The following is a 9,468-nucleotide window of genomic DNA, read 5'->3' as shown; positions in this document are numbered from 1 at the left end:
AGTTAAGATTTTTAGGCTAATAATAAACTGATATTATTCTTTTTTTCTCTTAAAGTAATTATAATCAAATTATATCTTATGTAAGAACTTAAAGACTATTTGTAAGTAGATTATAATTATTAAAAAACTAAATAATATTATAATTCTTCTAAATTTTTTATGAATATAACATTCATAAATTTTCATGTCTATAACTTGTTTAAAACTCTTGAATTCGATGGTACCATAAATTTAGTTAATACTTTGGATGTTATACTTTTTTTCTTACAAAATGATAGTCAATCTGAAAATAAATTTGTTTAATTTTAATAAAAAGAAACTTTCAAACCTCTTAGTTATAGTTTTTTTTTTTTTTCATACATATATATATATATATATATATATATATATATATACATGTGTATATGAGATTCTAATCCTCTATCATGATAATAATGTTTTATTACACAAATTTTAATTTAAAAATATATAAGATATTTATTAATTAGTAATAATCATCAATAAATTGACTAAAAAATTATGACATGACTAAAATTGGTCATTTTGCATAGATCCATAACTAATTCATCTAAATAAGATCAAATTTTAGATAATGAATTTAGTTTAAATATTAATAAGGTTTTTATTTAAAAAAAACTTATAGTCTCCTTAGGTGGAAGCCTTGAAAGTATGAAGATTATTAAAGGTGGATAAATGTTTTTTTTAATACAAAAATAAAGAGTTTTTTTGTTCTTGTGTTTAGAACTTATACTTGAGAATTTTCTTATAAGGTTTCTTATTTTATTTTGCTGCACTTCATTAAAAAACAATGGTTCATCTAAGCCTTATTTTTACCTGTCGTGTTTGTTCCAGGGGATCCAAGGAACCAAAGAAAACGCAGATGCAACTAGCCTTGGATAACCGGAGAAAGAATGGTGCAAGCAATCTAAATTTGATGTTGCGAAAGGTCATCATTCATGTGTCTAGTGGAGAGACTAAGACTGCCAAATCAAGCTAGATTTTATGATGTTTTTATGATCTAAAATCAAATTATTAAGCTGCCACTTGATCATTCTTTTGAATTTGGAGGTATGCAATTACATTTTGCTTTGAAGAGGCGCCTCATTTCTTAAGAATCGTGCTTAAAAAACAATCAATATTTGACAATACAATGCTATTAATTCATGAGTAATGTTGATTTTGCATGGACTTAAGTAACTACCTAATCCACTTTCTGTAATTGAGTTCTTAATGTCATAGTTCACGTTGCAATATTAAGTTAAGAACACAGAATCGTGAAAAGACACAAAGGGATAATGCCTTACTTTGCTCCTACTTGAAAGATACTTAGTTTGAACAAGTAGTCTCAATTCTAAACAACATATTTTTTGTGGCCAACTGCACGGGTTCCACAAGTATGTATGTAAAAAAGTAACAAAATCTTCCTTCCTTCTTTCCTTGTTGTTGTTTTCCTTTTCAGTACTAACATCTTCAACGCCAAATTACAGAGTCGATACACAAGGTAACTTTCCAGGAAGTTGCTGATCCCTAAAGTCAAGGGATGATCAATCCAACGTGTCAGGAACGAAGTCGCCAAGTGGCGGTGATCGTGGAAGCCCAAAAAAATAATAACAATAAACAATAAATAAATAAATAATAAAAAATAAAACTAGACGTGAGGAGGGGAAACAGTGATCAAACTACAGGAATAGATAGACACGAAGTTAATGAATGGCAAGAGATGGGCATGCAACATCGAAGCCCTGGAATTGCAGAGGCATTCTCGATCCATTTGAAGCTCAGGATTGCTCCTCCTCCAGGTGAGCTTCTCACTGTCATCGACTACACTAAATCGCACTTTGACTATCCTTATCTCGTACAATCTCGTGCCTGTATCCACAGTTATCGTCAACTACATCGACAAAAAGCGGAATATACGTGAGGATTCAAAGCTGGTGGCTGAACTGCAGGCATGATCTGGTACCACCCTCTGCGAGATTCCATGCTACAAAACCCCAAGCTGGGTTTCGATATTTCTCACCTCATGTGTGCCCTTTCAGCTGCAGCTTTCTCTAGCATCCTCCTGCTCTTTCCCATTGCAGCAGCAGCAGTTTCTGTTCCAACTTGTGGCCGGTAACCATGAAGCGCGGCGTCGCCTCTGTGATGTGCTTGGTTCTCATCGTGGCATCCGCGATGGCCGTCGCCGCGGACATAGGTCCATTTAGGTGCGACATGAGCAAGCTGAAGCCTTGCTTGGAGGCCACCCAGAAGCCCGGAGTCCCACCCAGCAAGGAATGCTGCAAAGTCCTCACTGCGCTTTTTCAGGTTAAACCGCAGGTGATCGCAGCGAACTGCTTGTGCAGACTGGCCACAAGCGCGGAAGCCAGAAAGCTTGGGGTCATACTGTACCTCGCTCTTTCACTTCCCCAGAAATGCGGCATCCGTCTCGAAGCGCAATATCCCTGCCCGCCTAAAAACTAGTACAGACACTCCTCCCCTTCTGTGTGCTTCCGTCGAGACTCTTCCAATCCTACACTCCCCGTTTCGTTTCTAGACTATTCGTTGCTCGCTTACTAATTTTTGTGTTCGGTCGGTTGCCGTGCAGAACTCCCGTTACCGAATAACAAGACGGATGGGTTTCCGAGGGTCGGCCCGCAAGGATCCACCGCCACTCGAGCGAAGATCATCCGGCTGAGGATGAGCAGCTGTTCCGTAGCTGCATGTGTTGTGTGGGAGTGTTGGGGAGTTCGCTTGCAGCGGGTGCTGCAGCTGGACTGAATAATCGTAGAGCCCTGCTTTCTATGAAATCTAGCTTGCAGTCTGGCTGCTCAGAATAGCCGTGTTTTCACATCCACGTTGTTTCTGAAATTTCAAGGCCAAATTGCAGATAGAATTGCGTGGTCGCACTCTTGCTGTCGACTGGTTGTGTGATCGTGATCTTCACGACTGCTTGCATTGTTGTCTCATGCCTCGTTCAATTCCGCATTCTACCTCACTGCAGCTCTAATCCCATTTCCTAACGGTGACAGCAATGGTGCTAATCTCTGCGATTGAGGTCCACGACTGTTCATCAAATATCAGGGCGATGATGGATCCTGAAATATTACGCAAAAATAAACTATGTTTCTGTCGGTGATTTCAGGTGTCGGAGTTCACCGACTTCCAATTTCGGCAACATCAAGTTTGACTGAACAATGTTCGGCAACCACTGAGAAAAATGTAGTGTAGTGTGTTGTAGTGTTGTGTTGTTTGAATGACGTCGTTAGATACTACTAAAGTGGATGAAATGGATGTTTCTTATGTTGTATGTATTGAAACTATGTCATGCTTGGAAAACATTGTGTTATTTTTTGATTATCACCATATTTTAATAGGGTTCAAACATGGTACTTTTGTAAAACCAAATAATTGGGATTTAACACTTGATATTTTCATGATCACTCCAAATATCAAATATAAAATATCACCATTTGAACTTTAATACCATCTTCAAATTTCTGAACATATTTTTGTGATTTGGAAAAGTCAAAGAGTGGTGTGGTATGGAGTCAAAGTGGGAATGGAGTTAAGGCATGCAAGGTAGTTTTTGATATTTCACCCGCCCTTGTTTTGATATTTGGATTTCAAAATCACTCACCTCACAAGGTAGGTGTTTTGTTGAAGTATTGATATTTTGAAATAGCATTGAATAGTTTAAGATCTCATCATGGGTGAAATGTCACCTAAAAAGGCCATATCTAAATTCTCCTAATGGAAATGTTGAACTTTGAAGAAGAATTCTTATGATAGAGTTGTTAATCAGTTAAGCTTGTTGCATGCTCATGTAATGTTTTTGTGAAATTTATGCTAACAACAATAGTTGACATGTGTAGTAGTTAAGAGAAGTACTTAATTTTTAAAAAAAAACATAGAAAAAATAAATCAGTAATGCATTAAAAATAAAAATACACACTGAAAATCACATTAAATGTACATATATATATAAATATATATATATGATTTTTCTTTTTAAGAAATTAAGAAAATTAATGTTAGAAACACTGAAATTTTGGTTTTTGTAAAAAAACTTTATAATGTTGGAAGTATAAATTAAAGTACAAATCATAAAAAGTATTTTGTTAGACATATAAAAGAATAATTTATTTAAACAATATTTTTAAGAATATCCTATATTTATAGAAATATTAAAGTTTTATTTTATTAAAAATAAAATAAAATAAATTCTTAAATAGGATTGGTATGTAAATCAAATAGTTTTAAAAAATTGTTTTGTAATTTAATGCAACTTATATATTTATATGATTAGGAATAGTCACTAATAATGATATTTTCAAATGCTATGGTTTTTATTTATTTAAAATTTAAATTTTATTGATATATAATTGAAATAATTTCATTAAATAGATCTAAGCTAAGATATACATAATTTTAAATTTATAATAGATTACTATCAATTAATACAAGAATACTAAATAATAAAACTTTATAAACTCAAATCTTATATAATTTTAATAATACTTGCAAAACCATTTTTTTATTCTATCTACATTATTTTAAAATTTATAATATATTAATAGATAAGAGATAAGAATGATAAAATAGTAATAACTAAAAAATGTTGTGAACTTCATTTATTTGTTGCAAGAAGAATCAATATTTGAATTATAATACTTCTTGCTTAAATTCTCACTTAAATGATAATATCACTTTTTTTTTCTTAATAAAAAAAAATTATGCAAAATACAAGATTATATGTTTATAATCCAAGAACAAAGTTTTTTCTAACAAATATTATTAAATGTATATATATTTTAAAATATATGTATACATACATATATATATATATATATATATATATATATAATTTTTGTATTTGTTATACCATCTCATCCAAAGTGAGTAATTATAATAAAATCATGAAAATTAAAATACAGCATACTTGATAGTATAGAACATCATTATGAATTTCAAATAAGAAATATTTTGAACACTCAATGACTATTTTAAACTAACTTTTTTTTTTTTTTTTTTTTTTTTTTTTTGTCTTTCAAAGTCAGTAAATTAAGTTGATTTGAAATTGAATAATTGAATAAAACATAAAGAACATTAAGTAATTAATATCAAGTGGTAGTATTGAAAATATTGTAATAATTTTGGATATTAGGTTTTAGTATAGATTGGGTTTATTTTTGGTGCTATTGTGGGCCCTATAGAAATGCTCCACAATAGTGGTAATTGTGAAAGTTTTATCCTTCTATATTGAATAATATCATTAAACTATTATCTCAAGCATGATGCTTTTAAATGTATGTAAAAACTAAATGAAGCTATTTATGGTAATTTGAAATCATTTTAATGATTTAACTTCATTATTAATATACATCAAATATAAAATAACGAAGAATATAATTTCAAATCCAAATTACAATGCTAATACAAAAAATAATGACAAAACCATATACCAGAAATAATCACCATGTTAAAACTGTTATTTTATTTTATTATGTAATATTTAATATAAGCAAAATCTGATGGGAAAACATTGAATTTGGCTTTTATGGATTTTTTTCTTTCAACATTAAGTTTTTATAATTCAGAATTATCTTTAGCAAATGATTTTAAGCATGTGGAAATTTTTGCACTCAATAATGTGAAGTTCTTTCTAATTCACATATGAAACACACTTGAACATACAGCACATCTGCATGTCCAATAACATTATACAACAATTAGCTATAAAGAGACACCCAATTATAGATAAACTTCACATCAACCTTCTGCTAATCACAAGTCAACTCATCTAATCAAGCATGAAAAAAAAACACACGGAGCAATAAACACCCACAATCAATCAAACCCACAAGCCATGCTATATACAATGCACATCAACAAATGATATAATTTCAAAAGCATAAAATAAAATATAATGAGATATTTTCCAACTTAGGAAACATGGTGAAGCATATCTCATATCCACCATCAAAACCCAATTACAACATCTATAACCGTAAATTACTATTGGGTTGGCAATTGAGTAGCAGGGTTTAAGTCATATAACAAAAGAAGAGAAAAATATAACAAAGTGCCGAACAAAAATGAACAGTGTGTATGTTGAAGGAAGTTTAGAAATTGATAAACAAAAGAGCTCATGCACGAAGCACCTGATTGTACACAAACATACTTGACAAGAAAGTAGCCAAGGAGAAGATCTTTGTACTATATCGACAATGTACAATACAAACGATAGAGCACATACAAACTTGAGCAAGTTTTGTGTCAATCACACACATTTTATCACACAAGGACTTTCTGATATACGATGGTATAGCTGTCCAAACAACTGTAGAATGTTCAAAGCACCAAGGCTGACAAATAGTGTCTTGTCATATTCCTTGATGCCATACACAGATGACAACTTCACAAAGATAAGATTTTTCAAAAAGATTAAACTTCTTACTTTGACATCCCTAGTCGTATGTAATTATGTAAAGATGCCAAAAATTATTTAGAGACTTACTGATTGATCGTAGGAACTAATGTCTTCACTATCCAACAATATAAGATTGTTTTCATTTCCATCCGCAACTGTACGCTTAATAGACATACTCCACATCTAAAGTCCTTTCGTGCAAGGCTTCTGAGTAGCCACAACTTCAAATCCACTACTCTGTTCTAATAGCTAAAGTCGTGAAGGAAGTACTATTATGAGTTGGTATTCAACTAAAACAATCTCTCGACTTTAGATATATGATTATTGACACAACCTTAAATCTCTAGCCAACACTAACCTGCTACATTACTTTCAAGGTACTTAAGCTATTGAACGAATAACAAAGTCATAAAAAACTAGGCTCTTTCTCACTCCCTCTAAAATTACACCCAATTCTTTTATTGATAAATAAGAATCGTTTATAGAATGTTTAAAAGTGTTGCACTCACAAGATGCAAGATGTGTTTTAGATACAATTCTACATCCTCAGAATAAGGCCTCAGAAATTAATACTTTTTGGAAGACCTAAAGAGCAGCAAGTATGACAATATATTGACCCAGAGACTGTCAATAGTTTAATAGGTGCCATAAAACTCTAAAGTATCAAGATGAAGCTATTGCCTTGAAAAGCACGTCCACATAGAGAGACAACATACCAACAGGTTCCTTAACAAGCTGCAATGCTACGACTACTTTGGGATCCATTCAAAACTTACTCCTTTCTACACAATATAGAAATCGAAGAGGTTTTTGCAGACCACCTTGCAATAGTACTACATATGTTCGAAGATATTGGATGAGTAGGGCTGTGTACAACTGCAGAGGACTAGGTCTCTATTCTCTCTACTATATGATTTGTTTCGAGTTTATCCTCTATGTTATGACCAAGCCCAAATATCTTCAACATCCTATCAATCTAACAACTCTATCTTACAAAGCACTTTAAATTATTGTCCAATTATTTAGCTATTATGACCTGAGTGCAATAGGTTATAGCTTTAATAATAAAGGTGTTGGAAGAATTCAAAAATATGAATCTCTTGAAATTTCTTGCCTTGCACCAATTGTTTAGTCACTATGTTGTGCAATGCATATTTCTCCATCAGCAACATGAACACCATATCAAGAAACCCAACATACACAAGGCATTGCAAAAAGACTGCAAAAAGTATAGTGCTAAAGAAAAATAGTCAATGCCGATAGGTTGGAATAATATTGCTTGGTGAGAGAATTGTACTTAGAAAGTGCTAGTGCTTTTAGGTGAAAAGTTTTGAAGCACAAGATTACAACCTCCACAAAGAAAAGACTAACAATCTACAACTTCATAGACCAAAGCAATAAATTTAAGAGATTTGTAGTATATGATTTCTTCCTTGTTTAGGCACTTCACTCTTAACACAAGGCCTATTGTGCCAATTTCTTCTATTAGTAGGTATCTCTTGTTTATTTGTTAGAGTATAAAATCTACACAAAATTTACAAGTTACATGTCTAATTTGTAAGACAAGTTTTTAACATTTGTATTACATGGCTAATTTGTTGGCCAAGTTTTTAACCTACCAACCATCTACAACCATGTGTTAAGTCACATTTATATCTATAAAGCTTCTAAGAAGCTTTTCATAAGATATTATCACATTTATCTATTTTTATCATATCGTATAGTATATACAAGAGAGTAAGAGGGATAGATGGTATTGAATGAAGATGTGTCTTTCAAGGTGTATGTATTAGAATTAAGTACTTAAAAAGGCTTTAAAATTGAAGGCATCACAAAGTAATACAAGAGAGACTTCAAATCCATAAATAAGAGAAGTAGTTATACAAATTAAATTATCAAAGTAAGATATGTTGATTTAATATCTCATATATATATATATATATATATATATATATATATATATATATTATTTTATTTTATTTTTATAATTAAACTTTATTTCATAACCTATTTATTGACTAATTTGTAAGCCTCATCAAAAATAAAGCCATTTAACTTTCTTATCAAACACACGTGAAGAACCTCAAGAAACTCCAATTGTATATCATATCATCAATAAGAATAATAGATGTTTCAATAAGACTTAATGTAATTTTGTATTATTGAATGATGTTATTTTTTATTTATTTATTTATATTTTTTTTACCTTTTATCTTTTGATTTTAAAAATTTACACATTAAAATAAGCCTCAAAGTATAAATTTGTAGTGCTCTATATGTAAAAATATAATATCTCTTTTTGCCTATAAGACACTAAAAAAAATCAAGTGGTTATGCAAGAAGGTGAGCTTTAACATACATTTTTTTATATCTAGAGAACATAATATTAACACATTCTATAAGCAAAATATTGTCAATGTGATTCTTCAATATGAAAATCAAACAAATCTATTGCAAAAGCACAAAAATGCAATTCTATCAAAAATTAACATTAATTTCATCATCCAACACCAAATCCAATTCTTCTTACTTTGCTAAGCATTAGACTTGCTTCCAAATACATGTTATTGCTACAATTCATATGCTTTAACACATGGATTAGGATAACCAACATCTTTGGACATTCCAACTATACATGTTAATGTCTACCAACCAAAAGATCTTAAATCTATTGAGCAACATCAAATACTCCCTTGATCCCAATTAATTCATAATTGTAGCAATAAACTCAAACTTCCAATACTACATAGTCCTCAAAATCATATCCAATAAAACCATTGTATATACAACTTCTAAGCATTCTCTCATATATACTACTACCACCCCTTGTATGATGTATGAAATGCAATTGATTGCTTTAAGATTGAAGTATATGACACTAATGTGAGTTGAGCTTACTTGTTGACATCAAAAAAAATATGGTATATACAACTATACTCTAACAATGAAAAACCTCCAAATCCATGGCAATAGCACATGATTTTGAGGCCGTCTCAACTAATGCCCTACTCTAAATGTAATCAATGCTGAAGCCAGCTTGGCTTTATACATTTGTCATG

The 9,468-nt window shown here is 31.2% G+C and overlaps 1 protein-coding gene across 1 annotated transcript; it reads left to right on the top strand.

Moving 5' to 3' along the window:
* Window positions 1-2,029: 2,029 nt before the first annotated feature.
* On the top strand, window positions 2,030-2,872 carry LOC112276448 (uncharacterized). The gene is made up of 2 exons (XM_024507777.3): window positions 2,030-2,459; window positions 2,585-2,872. Coding segments are annotated over exons 1-2 (342 nt in total). The 5' UTR covers window positions 2,030-2,118; the 3' UTR covers window positions 2,586-2,872.
* The last annotated feature ends 6,596 nt before the right edge of the window (window positions 2,873-9,468 follow it).

This window comes from Physcomitrium patens, chromosome 24 (genome assembly GCF_059467195.1).
Source record: "Physcomitrium patens ecotype Gransden chromosome 24, ASM5946719v1, whole genome shotgun sequence".
NCBI classification, from domain to species: domain Eukaryota; kingdom Viridiplantae; phylum Streptophyta; class Bryopsida; order Funariales; family Funariaceae; genus Physcomitrium; species Physcomitrium patens.
Note: the sequence above shows the minus strand (reverse complement) of the source record. Positions and strands in the feature narration are given on the sequence as shown.